Source organism: Ichthyophthirius multifiliis (genome assembly GCF_000220395.1).
Source record: "Ichthyophthirius multifiliis unplaced genomic scaffold scaff_1120509251118, whole genome shotgun sequence".
NCBI classification, from domain to species: Eukaryota; Ciliophora; class Oligohymenophorea; order Hymenostomatida; genus Ichthyophthirius; species Ichthyophthirius multifiliis.
The window spans coordinates 1-18,258 of NW_004086187.1; the positions used below are offsets into that span (position 1 = coordinate 1).

Sequence of the window (18,258 nt, forward strand, 5' to 3'; positions counted from 1 at the left end):
ATCTTTATTTATCCATTTATCTTCTTTCAGATATTTCTTTAATCGCAATATTTTCAGCTCTAACTTCTTATAGTTCAATATGTTTTTCTGTTAAATTTTATCTTAAATTATCTATATCGCTTTTATAAATTTGTGCTGATTTTATTTATGATGTTTATTTTTGTCTTTATTCTAATTCATTTCTTTATTTTTCTTCCATTAAAAGATTATAACGGTGCTCTAAGTTTTTCAAATGATAACTTAATTCTTAAAAATCTTTCTCATTTTATCTCATTTCAAATATTTAAGCCTGTAAAGTGGATATCAATACATCTTTTTAATAAGAGTCGTATTTTGTTGATGGCGAAAGACTTTTTTTCATTTTTTATTTATAAATATCTTATAAATGAATATTTTTTTTAATGGATTAAATAAATAAATATATTTTAATTTATTTTTATTTAATAATTAAAATATATTTAAGTTTTTTTTTTAAACATAAAATAAAATTTTATTTAGTTTTTTAAAACAAATTTTATTAATTTTTATTTGAATTTAAAATATTTTTAGTAGTTGACAATTAATATATTTAAAGAATTAGAGATAGATATCAAATTAACATTATGACTTATTAATTTTAAAATCACAAAAACTAAAAAAAATGCTTGAATAAAAATGCTAATTGTATTTGCAAGCATAAATAAAAATCTGGAATAATTTTTTTTTAAGTTTATAATAAAAAATAATCTTAATTGTTTTTATATTTTTTTATTTTACTTATTCTTTGTACTTAATCAAATAAAAAAAAGGCTTTTATCCATTTTATTATATATTTTTTTTTTTCATATTAATTTTTTATTAAAAAATTATAGAAAATATAATAAAAAACAAGAAAAAATAATAAATCTAAATTATATATAAATATATGTCTTTAGAATTTTAAAATATAAATCGAATATTTTTTCATTAAAATTATTTAAATGGATTTTTTTTAGAAAAAATTCATAATACCTATTTCTTTTATAATTTTAAATATAATTTTTAAATTATATATATTTATATGAAATATATTTTTAAAATATATAATAATTATAATTCTTTTATAACTTAATTATATATCCTTAATTTTTATTAAAGTAAATTTTTTATATCGAAATAAATTTTAAAAAAATATATTGTTTAAATTAATAAGTAAATCAATTGATATTTTTATCTAAATATTTAAAATAATATATTTAAATGTTATTATGAGATATTTATGTTATAAAAAATAAAGAGAAAATTCAATATATTAATATTTAGTAAACATTAAAATTATTAAATTTATATACAGCGATTGTTTATTTTTCTGGTTCAGCTCTTCTTATTTTTTTCTAATTATTTATTATATTTTAAATTAAGAAAAACTATTAATATGTGTTAATCAAAAAAAGTAAAATTATAATTTTTTTTTTATAATTTAAATTATTTTTAACTTAATTTTATTTGATAAAAAATAAAAAGTAAATTAAAACAATTAAATTATATATATATATAATTTTAAATATAAAAGAAGATTTTAAAAAGATTAAAAAAAGAAAGAAATAAAATTATATTTTTATTTATTAATTTTTTATAAATAAAATATATAAATTATAATAATTTATCAATTTTAGTGTAAATTTAAATTTTATATATGATAAAGATTGCCAATTAATTATTTTTTAAGTTAATTAAATTATCTTTCCTTAATTTTAAAAGAACTACAACAAAATTAACTATTTATATTTTTTAAACCTTCTATCTAAGCACTTATATAAACAATAGCAATTGAAATTTTTTAATTTTCATGCTTCTATAAGCAATTATTCATAATTAAGTTTCTAATTATTTTTATACTTCTAAATAAAATTTAACTACTTTAATTTTCATCTAGGTTTAACTTTTCTACGACTTAATATAGAACATTTTCTAAAGTTTCGTAAAACAGTTAATTTTATGTTTATGGAGTTTAATCCAAATTAGAATTTGATGAATAAAAGCCACTAAAATGATTTTCTTCTGTGTCTTCATCTTAAAATTCAGGAATCATTGGATGTTTTTATCTAGCTTTTTATAGTTATTTATTTTTAGATTTATTATATTATTAAAATAATTTTTAAATAAATAGTTGTTTCTATACATTTAGTTTCTTATTTTAAGATTTTAAATATTATTAAAAGTCTTCAGTAATTATTCCTTATTTATTATTTTATATTTCATAGTTTTAATAGTTTTATAAGGTTTGAATTTTATTTACCCATTTTTTACATTCAAAAAATATAAACATTTTTTGAAATTAAGTAAGTATATCAAATTATTAATTTTAAAAAATCAATTATACTTTTTCTGTAAAAATAGTAATTTTCTTCATTTTTTAATCAGTAAAATATATTAAATTAGAACAGGCATTTTATAATTCTTATTATTAATTTATAAATTTTAGGAGAAATTAAAGATAAGAAAAACAGATTTCTTTCATTTTATTTATTATTTTATTAATTTATTTTTTTTATTATTTTTATATTTAATTTTTTTTGTTGTTTTTTTTTTAATTTATTTATTTATTATTTTTCTTTTATTTAAAAAATAATGTTTTATAATTTATTTATTATTAGCTAAATATATTATATTAATAATATAAAAAGAGATTAAAATATTATAAATTTATCTTGAAATTAAAAATACTATTTTAACTTCAAAATTAATATTTTAATAAATATATTTCACATTACAAATTTAAAAATAATCATAGAAAAAGATAAAACTATAAATTTTGATAATATTAACTTAGTAAAAAATTATAAAAAAAATGTCAATAAGTAAATATAAATAAAAAAATATCCTTAAACAAATTAAAATAAATAAAAATTAATGAGTAAAATGATTAAAAATTAAAATAATTATTAAATAACTATAAAAATGAATATATAAAAAATCATTAAAAAAATATAAATATTTATATAAATTTATATATATAAATATATTATATTAATATAAATTTATATATATTAAATATTTTTATATTATATATATAAATATATATTTATATATTTTTTTATATAATATATTATTTTTATCAGACATTTTTATGTAATAGATTTTATTGATAGTAATTATTTTTTTTATTATTTTCTTATTATATTTATATATTAAGTATAATTTTGCAAAATTCTTTTGTAATAGATTTTTATTTATAATTTTTTTTTTTTATTTATAATTTTTATTAATTTTTTATTTTATAATAAGTCATTTATAAAATATTAATTAATAATTTATTTATTCGTCTAATTTTTTTAATAAATGTAAATAAGAAAATTAATTAAAGAATTTGATAAAAATATAAATTAATTTAATATTTATTTTTTTATAATGAAATTTTTTATTTTTATTTTTATCAATAATTAATTTAAATATAACTTCTTATTATATTAAATTTAACATATTTTTTTAATTTTATATATATTTTTTTAAAATTAATATCACTTTTTTATAGATTTTTATATATTTTGTAATTTATATTTTAAATTAATTTTATATATATATTTCTACATAAGACTTTTTTATTTAAATTATTTTTTTTTGATATTATTATTAATATATTTCTTTTTATTAAATTTACTTATTTATATATTTTGGAAATCGCAAAAACTCAATCGGATTAAACTTATATATCATTTTAATTATCTTTTTATATTAAATAACATAATTAAGCTTTAATAATCAGTATTTATTTAAATTGTTATTATAATTAATCTTCATAATAAATTTATTTTAAATCGATTATATTTTTAAAATCTTAATTAACTTTAGCATTTTCATATTATTATTCTAATAATTATTGATCTTATAAATCTTTTTCAACTGTTTTAAATATAGGTATATTATACTTTAATAAAGATTTATCATTAGAATTTAATTATTAGAATTCTTATTTTTTCTTTTTTTCCTATCATTTTATACAGAAATTTCTACATAAAATCAAAATAAAAGATCAATAAATGATTTTATTATTAAAATATTTTTACTTTAAAATGATTTTCTATTTTATTTTTTTAAATAATTCTTTCTTTCATTCTTTTAACATAATCTTTTTATGCTTACCTTTTATATATTGGATTTTCCCTACAGTAATCAGTTATGAAATATTTTTAGGCTTCTTAATAGTCAATAATATTTGGTTCTGCTGCATTAACTTTAAATATTTTTTGATTGATAAGTTGCATAGGAAGCCAAGCATGGGCAATTCCTATTACAGCTCCTATAATAGAAACTTAACTCCATGATTCTCCATTAATATAATAATAGAATATTAAAGTTGATACCTATAATTATTATATAAATTTCAAATAGTTAGAAAAATAAATAAAATTATTATATATATATATACAAATATTGCAATTTTTTACACTATAAATAGATAAAAAATACTCTAAATGTTCAGTCATTTCAATACTTAATGTAATACTCATATTATATTTAACAGTACTCCTATTTAATAAATCATACTTTATATAACCAATAAAAAAAATAGTAAATAATAAAACAAATATAAATAAATTTAAATATCATAATTATTTTATTACTTTATCAACCCAATATTATAAAAATAATGCCAGACAAGACCACATGATTGAGGTAGGAAGAATAGGTGCATAAAAAGCTGTGGTAAACATTGTAACCAGAATTTAAGAATATCTTTCTTCTATTGGAAATTATGAATTCTCAAACATTCTATTACAGTATTTAATAATAAAAAAGTAAAAAATTAAATTAATTACGTATTTAATTATTATTATGTTAAAACTGATTAATTTTATTTTTTTGCTTCAATTTTTCTTAATATAGATAATCTTATAAAATCAAAATTTAACGCTTAAATCATAAAAGGAGTAATACAATTAGAAATCATAAAATTATTTCCATTTATTGCTAATCCGCCTTTTTTTTTAGATTATTTATTTTTTTAAACAAAAAAATATATATTTTACTTTCTCCAAACAACTTCTTTTATTTGTCTCCATATTATATAAAAATACAAATTATAAAGCTTATAATACATGAATTTATAAATCTTGAGACAGAAAGTCCTTTTGAAATTTCGATTTTATTCAATGTCCTCGTTTTATATTTTTAATAACTATAAAAAAAAAATATAAAAAGTAATTATTTTTTATTTTATTTACTCAGCTAAATATTTTAAAACTTCAAAAAGTAAAAAATTAATAACACTTATAACAATAGCCAAAGATATAGTCAAAATTTATAATTTAAGAGATTATTAATTTTAATCTTTATTTGCTTCTTATTATTATAAATGATAAAATGCATAAATTGTACACGAACAGAATATTAAAATAAACGTTTCAACTAAAAAACCTAGTATCTTTCTTTTTTATTTATCTCGCTTACTCATATGCAAATTACTCCAAAAAACATCTGATGGATTAGGAGCTTATCTTATTCTTAACTAATTGCCTTTATAAATTAATTATTAGTTTTATTAACCATAAAATAAATTTTATATAAGGCTTAATTATTAATATTTTTCTATTATATCTTCTTTATCTATTAATTTTTATTAATTAATGAAAATTAAATATATATATTATAATACCTTATTCAAATGCAAAAGTAACAAAAGCTATACCAGTAAAATATTATTTCATTAACTATTTGCCTTTTCCATCCATTAGGACTAAAGTAAGCTTATCAATTTTATAATTCTGTTCTTTTATTTATGCATTTATTTTTAAAATGTCGGCTTAAATATCTTTATAATAGGGTTAATTTAAATCAAAAGCATTATTAATTTATTTTAAAGCATTTTAACTTTCTTAAATTTTCTTTTATTTTTGTAAAATAAGTTTTTGTTTTTATTAATCTAATTAAGTTAATTCCTATAAATTATAACAAAGAGTAACTTATTCCACTTTAACTTTTCTTTCTGGAAAGGAATTTTCTTAAAAGAAATGCATTAAATCCTCATCATAATCATTATTAATAGCATCATATTCAATAGGGATATTACTAACCATGATAGTATAATCATTTGCTGAAATATCTTCTTAATCGCATTTAATTTCTAATTCTCTTTAATATTTTCTAAAAAACTGCAATAATACTATAATTCCTAATAAAGAAACTAAATTTAAATAGCCTTATATTTCCATAAAATATTATTAATCAGATTTACTTCCTAATGAAGATACACTTACCCAATTACTTTCTTAACAAACTACTCTTGTTGGTTAAGCCTGTCTTGATTTTTAACATTTTTAACTGCCTAATATATTACTTGCTACATTAAATATTCCACTTATGCCTAATAAGAATAATAATAATATTCCACATTATTTTATATATACAAAATATGAAGGGAAGCCAGATCCTAAAAAACTTAATTTTTCTAAATCGCAATTTAAATTTAATTTATTTTTTTAGATTTGTCTTGCACAGCAAACACAATATTCTATATTTTATAATTAGTCAATATCCTTTTCCATTCCAACTTAGTTAGCTAGCTAGATTATTAAAAAAAAATATAAATAAGAATATTTATTCAATTTTTAAATATTTTATTTTTTTGTTTTGCTTAATAATTATATTTCTTATGTTTATTTATTTACAAAATGCTTTTATGCTTAATTAAAATCAGGTGGAATTTTTTCATCTAAATCATCTTAATGATCTATTTTTTACAATTAACCTTATTGATTATTATGTACATTTTATTTTTCCAAATAATTTAAACTAGGATATAGCATTTATTATGAATAATATTTTTTCCTCTTTATTATATGTTATTTATACTCCTTACTTTCTAATTAAGGATTTAATGTATTATTTTATTTTAAACTGTATAGTGTTAAACTTTTTTAATTTTACGACTTTTGTTAAGACATTGAAACTAAATAATAATAGATATGAAAATAATAAAATGTATTTATAATAAATTATTACTATTTATTTTTGTTAATTGTATAAAAATTTTATATTTTTATTTAAATTTATATTAAATTAATTGATAAATAAAAATATAACTAAATACATTTTTAAAAAAATATTTAGGTTTTTTTTTTTATTAATTTTTAATAAATTATGAAATTAATTTAGTTATAATTTCTCAAAAGTCTTTCATTACAGTATTTTTTAATAAATAATTAAAATTATTATAACTTTAAAATTAACAAATTTTAAAATTAGAAATCATTAAAAATATTTTGTTGAATTTTAGAATTATTCTTTACGTAAAAATATAATATAAATTATTTAATTAATAATACTTTTATGATTATTATTGGTTATTTATTTACATAATTTTAATAAATATTTCAAAAATCTAATCTTTTTTTTATTTTCAATAAACCATTAATTTTATATATTAAAAAAATATATATTTTTATATTTATTTTATATAAATTCACACACATTTAAATATTTTTTTAAATAAAAAAATGTTTAAAAACTTTTTTTATTATTTTTTTCAATATTTTAAACATCAAAACAAATTTTAAAAAAATTAATTTCTATCATAGAAAATTATATAACGAAATTCCATTAATATATTTTAATAAATTTCTTATTAATGAAATTTAAGCTTAAAAAAACAAAACAAAATATTTTTAATTTTAAATTTCAAAAAAAAAAAAAAAAGACCAAACACAAAAACTTTTTAAAAAAAGTAAAATGGAAAATTAAAATTAAGATGATAAAAATGTTTAAGTAGCTATAAGGATACGTAATTTAAACGCTCGTGAAAAATAAGATTTCGCATAAGTGTGTGTTTATAAATAGGTAAAATAAATAATTATTTAAAAATTTATAAAAGCCGCTAATATAAAAACAAAAATTAAATAAAAATATAAAAAAGGACGACAAAAAAGTTATAATATAAAACAAAGAGTTCATATTTGATTAAATAATAGGTCCTTAGGACAATCAAAAAACTGTATTTGAACTTATAGGAAAAAAAATAGCAAATGCTTGTCTTAACGGATATAATGCATGCCTATTTGCATATGGTTAAACAGGTTCTGGAAAAACATACACTATGTTAGGAACAGAAGAAGAAAAGGGATTGATTTAACGAATAATTAATTACATATTTGCAAAATTAAATATAAAAGGAGAGCCTTACATAGTCCATTCCTAATATTTTGAAATATACATGGAAGAAATAATAGATTTAAACATATAATAATAATAATAACAATAGAATTAAAAAAATTAAAAAAATAATAATAGTATTCGAGTAATAGAAGATATAAATGGAGTTCGTGTAGAAAATTTAAGTTCTATTTAAATTGATAATCATATATAGGCTACAGAAATAATAAAAAAAGGATAAAAAAACAGACACGTAAGTCCCACTTTAATGAATGCAGAAAGTTCAAGGTCTCATTCTATTTTTTCAATGAGCATTTGCTATAAAGAAAAAGATGCCGAAAGTGGAATAGTTAAAGAAAAATTATCTAAACTTAATTTCGTTGATTTAGCTGGGTCTGAAAGATAAAAGTCTACTGGAGCTACTGGCTAAAGACTTAAAGAAGCTAGTTAAATTAATTAATCTCTTAGTTGTCTTGGATTAGTTATTAGTTCTTTAGTTGAAGGTTTTTTATTTTATTTTTATAATTATACTATATTTGCTTAATTTCTTTTTTTATAGGATAGAAAATTATATCATATAGGAGTTCAAAGTTAACACATATTTTAAAAGACTGTTTGGGAGGAAATTCAAGAACATTAATGGTTGCGGCTGTAAGTCCTGCATCAGATTCTTTCGCGGAGACATTAAATACATTAAAGTTTGCAGAAAGAGTTAAGAAAGTAAAAAATAATGCATTTATAAATGAAAAAGCAAGTGAAAATATAGAAAATTTGAAAAAAGAAATATAATATTTGAAAAATTAATTATAGTAGGCTTCTTAATAATAAGAATTACAATAAAATTAATTTATTAAAAAAAATAATGAAAAGCAAGATAAAAATAACAATATCATTTATGAAATTTAAGAAAATGGTATTTGGATTAAATAGTTCTTATAGACAAGTGGATTTATTGATTTGATTTCTGAATTAAGATAAAAACTTGGGTTTGATGTTCAAGAAATATCATGTGTTGAGAGTGCAAAAGATGAAGAATGTTAATAATTAGCAACTTTATTTTAAATAGGAAATGATAAAATTAAATAATACGTGAGTGATATTTAAGAATTTAGTTAAATATGTGGAATTATTATAGGTGATTATGATAAAGAACTAAAAGAATAGAACGAAAATCTAAGAAAATAAATAATATAATTAAAAAAGGATAATTTGGAATTTATTTAATAAAATGTTTGGAAAGAAAGCGCTAATGTATAAAAGGAAGATGATAAAGACTCACAAATATAAATATTAGTAAAATAAATAGAATAATTAAATAATGAAATTAAAAATAAAAACGAGGAAAACGATGCACTTTTTTAGAAAATAGATATATACAAGAAAAACGATAAAATAATATACTAATAAAAATTATAAATTGATAAAGAATTGAAAAAACAGTAACGTATTAACTAAGAATTAGAAGATTAAATAATAAAAATGCAAGATAAATATGAAATTTAAATTCATCAATTTAAAAATGAAATAGATAATTTATAAATGAAAAATTTTAATTTTTAAGAAGAAATTGAATAGATGAAATAAAAATAGTTTTAATAAAAAAATAAGAAAGATTTTCTTGAAAATCATGTTTAAACCTTGTAATCTGCACTTGATATGAAATAAAATACTATTGAGCATTAAATTTAATAACTAAAATAATACAAAAATGATTTTAAGATTCTTATGGATAAATTACTAATTAAATCTGAAGATTATGATAATTAAAATAAAAGTTAATTTTAGTTAGTTTATGAGTATATTCTAAAATTATAAACAAATAAAAACATATAAATTATAGAACAAGACGAGAAAAGCGAAGAGTTAATAGAAAAAAATAAAGAATTAATTCAATAAATTGAACTTTTTAAGAAGGATACTATTTGTAAAAATATTTAAATAGAAAGATTTTAAAAATAAATTAAACAAATTTAAGTTTAAAATTAAGAATTGTCTGAAAATAATGAAATTTATGATATTTTATTGAGTTAAAAAAAATAAGAAGTTAATTCTTTACAAAATAACTTGTAGAAATTGAAAAGAAGTACATAAAACTCTTAAGATAATAATAGTGGTTATTTTTCAGTTAATAGCGAGTTTAATAAAAATGGAAATGCCTTAAATTTAAAGAATAATAATAATATTAGTATTAAATAAAATATCAACTGCAATAAAAAACTTGATTTTTATGATAATGATTAAATATCTAATTAATTTAATGAAAATTCGAACTATTCGAATAGTAAAAGTATTTTTTAAGACTAAAGTAATAGAAAAAATAATGATGCTTTGGATGATGATTTCGAATTAGTATAACATTAAATTAAAAAGTTTATCAAATTAAATTCTTATTAATGAAAACGTTATTTATAGCTAAATTATTCTATTTTTTTCATTTATAAAACTTTTTTAATAAATATAGAAAATTTTTGTATTTATAAATTTGTATTTTATAGATAATACATATTTCTATATTTTAATTAATATATTAAATTATTTTAATATTGCTTTTAATTTATTTTAAAAATCATATTATTTATATCATTTATAATCGATTATAAATAATTAAATAATCTATTAATTTTAATAAAATATTGATAATTTTAATAAATTATATTGTTTTAATAAATAATAATTAGTTTATTTATTTTTAATTAACAAACTTTTTTTATAATTTTTTTTTATAAATTTATTAAAAAAAATATTAATCACATTATATTATTTTATATTAAATAAATAAAATTATTTCATTAAAAAAGATATTTATTATTTGATTAAAAATAAATCCACAAATAAATATAAATAAATAATCATCAAAATTAATTTTAGCGTCATTTTTTGTTAAAAGTAAATTAGATATAAAATTAATATATTAAATAATTAAAAATATAGAAAAGACTCCTCTTTTACTAAATAAATAACTATAACTAAATACAATATCTCATTTAAATGAAATATCATTAAATATAAAGTAAAAATTATACATGTAAATTATAATTTCATCGTAATCTTAAAAAATTAAATTATCCTTAATTTTATAATAAAAGAAAAGAAAAAGTAGCTGAAAATTTAATTAATACAAAGCCTTTTTTAAAGAATCTAAATTAGTTTAAGCTTTTTTATGTTTTTCAGAAGTATTAAAAACATATTGTTATCGTGTTATTACTAAGTCTTATATACACTATCAATAGCAAAATGCTTAGATGTTGATAAAAAACAGCCAGAAAATCTTATCGTATATAAAGATGCGGCAAATTTTGATGAAGCGAAAATTCAAAGAATAGATAAAAATACTAAGCGAGTTAATAATAAAAATACACTCTTAATGATTTTTTGACGCTATTAGTGTTCTCAAATCAAGCCTATGGATAGGAAAACATCAAAAATGTATAATTGATTCTAATTCATAATATAATAAAAATTAGGGATAGTAGCATGTGTCTAAAATTAATTTAAACAAATTATGAATAATTAAACTATGCACAAATAATTGTCCCCGAAAAAATGGAGTTTTTTTTAAAAAGGAATGACTTGATTAAAAAGATTTACAAAAAAATAAATAATATATGCCAACATAATTTTTATAGAGGTTTACAAGGTAGCCTTTAAAATTTAGATATGACCTTTTTTAAATCAGTACAAATGTTCCAAAATATTATTATGTTAGAGGATTATTAAATGCATGTTTAAACAAAATAAGCTAATCCATAAAATAATATATCTATATATAAAGCTTAGATAAAAATTACACAAATGGATATTTAAATAAATATACAAATGCTTTCATTTAATTGGTGATATAAATTCAGCATTATCTTAGTAATGATTATGATATCTATTTATATTCTGGTAATTTACTTTTTATATTAGAGCATTTGAAGATGCTATAAAATCTAATTTTCATGTTAATAATATTAAATAAAAATAAGATGTTTTAATTACTAGAATGAAATGTTAATTTGGCAACCAAATTTAAAAATATGAAACTTTAATTGAACTTTGAACATAATTAAGATATTTGTAATGATAAAATTTGCTTAGAAAGCTTAAATGTGGTTGCTTGTGAAGAAAATAAAAATAAAAATGAAAATTTATTTATATTGGGAATATAAAACTTTAAAAGTATTGGTAAAAACTTAAAAACTAAAAAAGAAAGGTTTTTAAAAGCTTAGACATTAAATTTTAAGAAGGAAAGAGAGTTTTTTACTTTATATTTGAGATAATAAAAATTATTTGAAATTAAAATCTATGAATAAAAAAATGGTTTATATGAGTTTTAATTTAATAATAGAACTTATAATATTTATTAGTTTTATTTCTAATATGCTGTTTGTTTTAATCTTTTAAATAATTACTAAGAAAGTACTTGTATTAGTTATAGGGAAATTATACCAGATGAAGAAAGAATTAAATAATTAGAAACTCTTATTTAAATTTTTGAATATGAAATAAATAATAATACTCTTATAGAAGATAATCATATATTTAAATATTTATTCAAGCTTTTTTAAAAATTATTTATATAAGTAAAAAAATTAATTGATGAAAATGCAATTTAATAATTATATAATATTGACTTTATTCCTTTTAAACTATATTTTTGCTTATCTTTTATTGATTATTCTTTAATAAAACTTGTTTTTAATGAAATATTCTTGAAAATTTGCATTATAGCTATTTTTTCAAATAATTTGTTTATTTATGTAAAAATTATATCGCAAAAAAGCTTAATTTAGTTAAAAATAAGCAAGAAGCGCAGTGGATCAGAAAAAATAAATATTCTATAATATTTACTGAAAAAATTAAAGGAAGCTAAAATATATTTAGGTATTTTATATTTAAAAATCAATATTATAAATATCGAATAATAAATAATAATTTATTTAAACTGTATAGTGTTTGTTTGTTTTTTAAATAAATTTTGTTTTAATAAAGTTTTGGATATATTTTTTTAAATATTTCATTTATTATTATGAAAAAATAAAAATACCAAAGATTTTTAAAAACTAATTTTAATTTTTTAATAAAAAATTAAATTTATATTTATTCATAAAAAATTAAATTTATATATTATTAGAAAGATAAATTTAAAATGATAAATTACAATATCAAATTATAAGCATTAATATAATAATTTAAGTAAAATTATAATTATTATTATAATATTTTTGTATAAAAAAATATTTCAGAACACATAGATTTGAAAATATTGACATAAAAAAAATTAAAATATTTATTTAAGTAAATTATAAATATAGAAATAAGTTTATAAAAATTACATAAATAGAAAACAAAGCGAATGACTATATAAATAATACCAGTATAAAATTTTTTGCTAATATAAATTTATTTAATATAAATAGTAATTTCATTATTTTTTAATTTAAAATAATATCATTACTATATATCTTTAATAATAAATAATTAAAAAATTATATTTAATATATTTCTTTTTTAAAAAAATTAATATATAATAAAATTTAATACCATCAAAAAATTAATTTCATATTAAAAAATTTATGAAAAATATATTGATAATAATTAATTAATAAATTTTTAAATTAAAATATTAAAATAAATACAATTTTTTTATTGTAATTATTTTTAATAAATAATTTGGTTATAATAATACAACATATTTTATGATATTTATGAAAATATCCTCAATTTAATAAATTTCTATTTAAAAAAAATATAAGTTAGATAATCAAATAAATTTATTTTTAAAAATTTAATTTTTTATATTAAATATAAATATTTTATTAAATCTAAATTTTTTTGTAATATTGTAATTAACACTAATTTAAAAATATCAAAAATTAATATAAATTTGAATATAATATTAATCACAAAAATTGTAAATAAAAGTTACTATACTTTTGTTTTTTACTTTTTTTTAATATTATAGATTAATTTAAATTCATTTGTTTAAAATAATAATAGTAATTATATTAATATACTAAAAATCAAAAAAATTTACATATTAAAAAAAGTATATTTATTGAATTTTCATAAATAAAATATTAATTATATATTGTATTTTTTCTATATAATTTTTAAAAAATCCAAGAAAAAAAAGCATAATTATATTTAAAATTAATAATTTTTTACAATAAATTTTCGTATAAATTCAAATCATAAATGATATTTTATAATTTGGTATTACGAGTAAATTTAGATTAAATATAAATTATTAATTTAAAAAATATAAAATATTTTTTTATTTTTATTTTTGGTTGAATTTTTTAAAATAAATTAAGAGAACAAATAAAAAAATAATATAGAATAAAATAAGATAATTTTATTTAACAATAAAAAACAAAATAAAAGCAAACCCAATAAAAAAATTTATAAATAGCTATATTCCTAAAAAAAAATACACATAAATAAAAAAAATAAAGATTACACAAAAATTAATTAAAAAAAAAATTAAATAAAAACAATTAAATATGTCAGATTAAAAAATTGAATTTAATTAAAAGGATAACGATTATGAGAACTTAAAAATAATAGAAGATAATTCTTTTTCATAACTAAAAAAGCTTGTAATTAGCTCACCGAAAAAATATTCGATAGATTTTTTAGGTTAAAAAGCATTTAAAAAAAGTGTTCTTTACAAAATAGTCCTTCTACTTCAAAAAATAAAAATTCAGACAGTAATAATATTCTATAATAAATATTTAAAAATAAATAAATAAAAAATAGATGACAATTTCAATTCAAGCCCATCAAAATAAAAAAAGTAAATAATAGGAGATTCTAATTTTAAAAAAGCAAGTGTAATAATTCACAAAATCTCAAGTTAAAACTATGATAATCTAAAATTTGATTTTTAAGATGATGACGAAATTCAAACTGAGAATTTCAAACTAAATTACGATTTAGAAAAAGGAATATCTATAAAAACATTAGCCTCTAAAAAATAAAAATAAGAAAAAAATGAAACTTATCCAATATTAATATCTATCAAATCTGAAGAAAATGAAATGCATAAAACCATCCTAATTGAAGAGACAGAAAAAGAAACACAATAATTATAAGAAATACCTATAATAAGTTATTTAGCTAAAAAAGCCACAAATATAAATTAAATACGTTTCCCTATAGATTTGATATGTGTAGTAGATGTATCAGGATCAATGAATGATTATAACAAGATAAATTTGCTAAAAGAAGCATTATTAAATTTGTTATCTTTACTAAACGAAAATGATAGAATGTGTATAATAACCTTTTCAACAGATGCCGAAAGATTAACGAAATTATTAAATGTAGGAAAAGAACAAAACAGATAATATATATAAGAATAAATAGAAAAACTTACTGGGAAAGGAAGTACAAATATAAATAATGGAATGCATTTGGCTTTCGAAGTTTTAAAATAAAGAAAATATAAGAATGCAGTTTCAAGCATATTTTTACTTAGTGATGGTTTGGATGAAAATGCAGACGTTAGAGTTTTAAGTTTGCTTAAAAAATTCGATTTTTATCAAAATTATGAATAAGATAATTTCACTATTAATACTTTTGGTTTTGGAGAAGATCATTGTCCTATTTTAATGGATAATATTGCATAATTAATGGACGGAAATTTCTATTTTATTGAAGAAGTATAGAAAATTCATTAATGTTTTTTGGATGCTTTAATGGGACTTTTTTCTATTGTTTGTGAAAATATATAAATCGACATTTCTTGTAATGATTCTTTTAAAATAATTAAAGCTTAAGGATATTTGATTGATTAAGAAGAAAGTTAATTCTCTTTTCATATAAATCAGCTTATAAGTGGAGTTTAAAAAGACTTCCTAATTGAAGGTTTGGGAGAGCTAAAAGAAGGATGTTTAGAAACAAAAGTTAAATTTTAGAAAATTAAGGGTGTTGAAGAAAAAAAAAACTTCTTTGAAAAATAAGAAGGGTTATAAATTATTAACGACGACGATTAAGACGGGTAAGAATTAATTTTGGTGAATTATTTAAGAGTAAAAGGGGCTTAAAGTATTGATTAAATTTCAAAATTGGTTGAAAACAAAAAATTTGAAGAAGCTTAGGGTATTATATAGGAAGTTATGGGATAAATAAAAGGACTAAATGAGGAAAATTAAAATAATTTAAAGAGTTTGATTAGAGATTTGTAAGAAATAGTAGAAAAATTAGAAAAAAGATCAGATTAAAGAGTTTCATGGAACAAGTTTGTGTCATGTAAAAGAATTTATTTAGAATAAAGAAGTGATGGATATGGAAATTAATTTTAAAATTTTATTTAAAGATTAGTATTATAGAAAAATGTTAAAATATTATAATGAGAGTTTTTTAAAAAGTTTTATTTACATTATATATTTAAGTTTCATATATAAAATTTTTTCTTTTTCATATAATATTTTATTTTTAAAAAAAGATAAAATTTTATTGATTTTTTCTTTTTATAATTTATATTTCTAAATTATTTATTATTATTTTAAAATTTGTATTATATTTTTTTATTTTTACAAATTCAAAATAATTACAAATGGAGACAAATAAAATTATATGTAAAAAAGTAGAAAATGTTGTAGATTTTAGTTAATTTAAAACTGAAAATACATAAAATGCATAAGGTTAAAATATTAAAATAATATTTTTATATAAAAATATGAATATTTATTTTAAATAATCTATAGAAATATATAATAATTCAATAAAATAAAATTAAATACAAGAAAGTAAAATTAAACCATCATCAAAAACAAAATAAAAAAATAATTAAAATTTATCAAACATTTCAATTAAATACTAATACTCTAATACATCTCACGATTATGAGGACGTTTTAAATATAATGACTAACAAAAATAAAAAAAATAATTAATCTAAAAATGTCGAAGAATTAATACGGTAAAATAATATCAAGTATAAATGTAAATAACATAAAAATTAAAATAAATAAAAACAAAATAATTTTTATAAAGCTTAAAAAAATCAAGAAGATATAGAACGTTAAACGAAATAAATATAAGCACAATAATTAAAAGAAAAATTAAAAAGATAAGAAGAAGAAATTCGAAAAAAGAATTTACTCAAAACAAAGCTTTATTAAATTAAAAAATACGAAGAAGAATAAAAAAAGAAGTGTTCAAAAAGTCGTAAAAACAGTTAAAAATAAAAAACACTTTCATAGCAAACTTAATAAACATAATAATCTTTATAAGCAACCTAATAATAAATTTCTAGTGAGTTTTTAGAGCTAACATAAGAAAGAGCAAAAAAAATTCTTTAAGAAAAAAAAAGGTTGTAATAAGAAGAAGAACATTAAAAATTAATATCAATGTGTAAATTAGAATAGTTAAAAAATGAATAATAAATAAAATTAAAAAAGTCTGTTTTAAAATAACAAATTCCAGTTCCTATTCCTCAAAATTAAATTTCTAATAAATCTATTTGTGTAACTGAAAAAAACGAAAATAATAATGTAAGAACTTCTAGAAAAAACAACTTCTCTTAAGCAAGATCTTAAAGTGCCAAAATTGAACATTAAAAAAGTTTTTGTAAACTTTAAGAAAATAAAAAAAATAACAAAAAAAATTTGATAGAAAAAAAAAGTTCAATTCAGTAAAAAAATAATAATCTAGCAATATTAACTTACAAATAAAAAAACAGCTTTAAAATAAAGTCCAGACAAAAAATAAGGAAAGTAAAATATATATAATATTTTAAAAGAATAAAATACTAATAATGGACATTTATAAGATTTAAAATAAGAAATTTCAAAATTAAAAAACTTTCATTTATAGATAAATTAAATGTTGATTAAATTAAAAATCCTTAAAAATTACTAGATAATTTAAAATTATTTGAGAAAGAAATATAGTAGGATATTTAAAATATGGATGAAAAGTTTAAAAATAAAGAAAATATAATGAAAAACTCAAATTTTATATAAAAAAAATAAAATTCAATAGATGGACATAATAATAGTAATAATAATGATTAATTAAATGACTAATAATTAAAAGTTTAATAAGTAATTTAGAATATATTAAAAAATTCTACCGAGAAAAAATAAAAAAATAAATCTTTCTTAAATAATGATGAGTTAGATAGTATATTTTAGAAAAGCACTAATTAATTGAAATAGTT

The 18,258-nt window shown here is 16.2% G+C and overlaps 3 protein-coding genes across 3 annotated transcripts, besides 23 other annotated features; 2 read left to right on the forward strand and 1 right to left on the reverse strand. All coding sequences in view use genetic code 6, as the record gives it.

Annotated features, from left to right (window-relative positions):
* Positions 1–409: 409 nt before the first annotated feature.
* Positions 410–485: a microsatellite.
* Positions 486–1,000: 515 nt separating this feature from the next.
* Positions 1,001–1,064: a microsatellite.
* Positions 1,010–1,073: a microsatellite.
* A 1,404-nt stretch (positions 1,074–2,477) lies between these two features.
* Positions 2,478–2,571: a microsatellite.
* A 375-nt stretch (positions 2,572–2,946) lies between these two features.
* Positions 2,947–3,051: a microsatellite.
* Positions 2,948–3,062: a microsatellite.
* Positions 2,958–3,068: a microsatellite.
* Positions 2,973–3,041: a microsatellite.
* A 116-nt stretch (positions 3,069–3,184) lies between the features above and the next one.
* Positions 3,185–3,222: a microsatellite.
* Positions 3,185–3,240: a microsatellite.
* Positions 3,187–3,235: a microsatellite.
* A 188-nt stretch (positions 3,241–3,428) lies between the features above and the next one.
* Positions 3,429–3,490: a microsatellite.
* Positions 3,443–3,508: a microsatellite.
* A 394-nt stretch (positions 3,509–3,902) lies between these two features.
* On the reverse strand, positions 3,903–6,771 carry IMG5_143700 (phage head-tail family protein, putative; the record flags this gene model as incomplete). Its single annotated transcript, XM_004031222.1, has 8 exons — positions 3,903–4,322; positions 4,407–4,505; positions 4,584–4,731; positions 4,779–4,938; positions 4,989–5,137; positions 5,184–5,565; positions 5,615–6,521; positions 6,627–6,771. Coding segments are annotated over 8 exons (2,409 nt in total), but the record flags the coding sequence as incomplete, so codon positions are not given.
* Positions 3,997–4,047: a microsatellite.
* Positions 4,518–4,556: a microsatellite.
* An 885-nt stretch (positions 6,772–7,656) lies between the features above and the next one.
* Positions 7,657–9,728, forward strand: IMG5_143710 (kinesin motor domain protein; the record flags this gene model as incomplete). Its single annotated transcript, XM_004031223.1, has 5 exons — positions 7,657–7,794; positions 7,871–8,609; positions 8,666–8,826; positions 8,977–9,142; positions 9,715–9,728. The coding sequence occupies exons 1-5, from the start codon at positions 7,687–7,689 to the stop codon at positions 9,726–9,728; spliced, it is 1,188 nt and encodes a 395-aa protein (XP_004031271.1). The 5' UTR covers positions 7,657–7,686.
* Positions 9,729–13,053: 3,325 nt separating this feature from the next.
* Positions 13,054–13,085: a microsatellite.
* A 61-nt stretch (positions 13,086–13,146) lies between these two features.
* Positions 13,147–13,221: a microsatellite.
* Positions 13,222–13,489: 268 nt separating this feature from the next.
* Positions 13,490–13,545: a microsatellite.
* A 336-nt stretch (positions 13,546–13,881) lies between these two features.
* Positions 13,882–13,924: a microsatellite.
* A 629-nt stretch (positions 13,925–14,553) lies between these two features.
* Positions 14,554–14,585: a microsatellite.
* Positions 14,561–14,595: a microsatellite.
* Positions 14,596–14,804: 209 nt separating this feature from the next.
* IMG5_143720 (von willebrand factor type a domain protein) lies at positions 14,805–16,375 on the forward strand (the record flags this gene model as incomplete). The annotated part of the gene is made up of 3 exons (XM_004031224.1): positions 14,805–15,755; positions 15,924–16,093; positions 16,288–16,375. Exons 1-3 carry the CDS (start codon positions 15,132–15,134, stop codon positions 16,373–16,375), a joined length of 882 nt encoding a protein of 293 aa, XP_004031272.1. The 5' UTR covers positions 14,805–15,131.
* A 197-nt stretch (positions 16,376–16,572) lies between these two features.
* Positions 16,573–16,621: a microsatellite.
* Positions 16,573–16,622: a microsatellite.
* Positions 16,623–18,258: the final 1,636 nt, after the last annotated feature.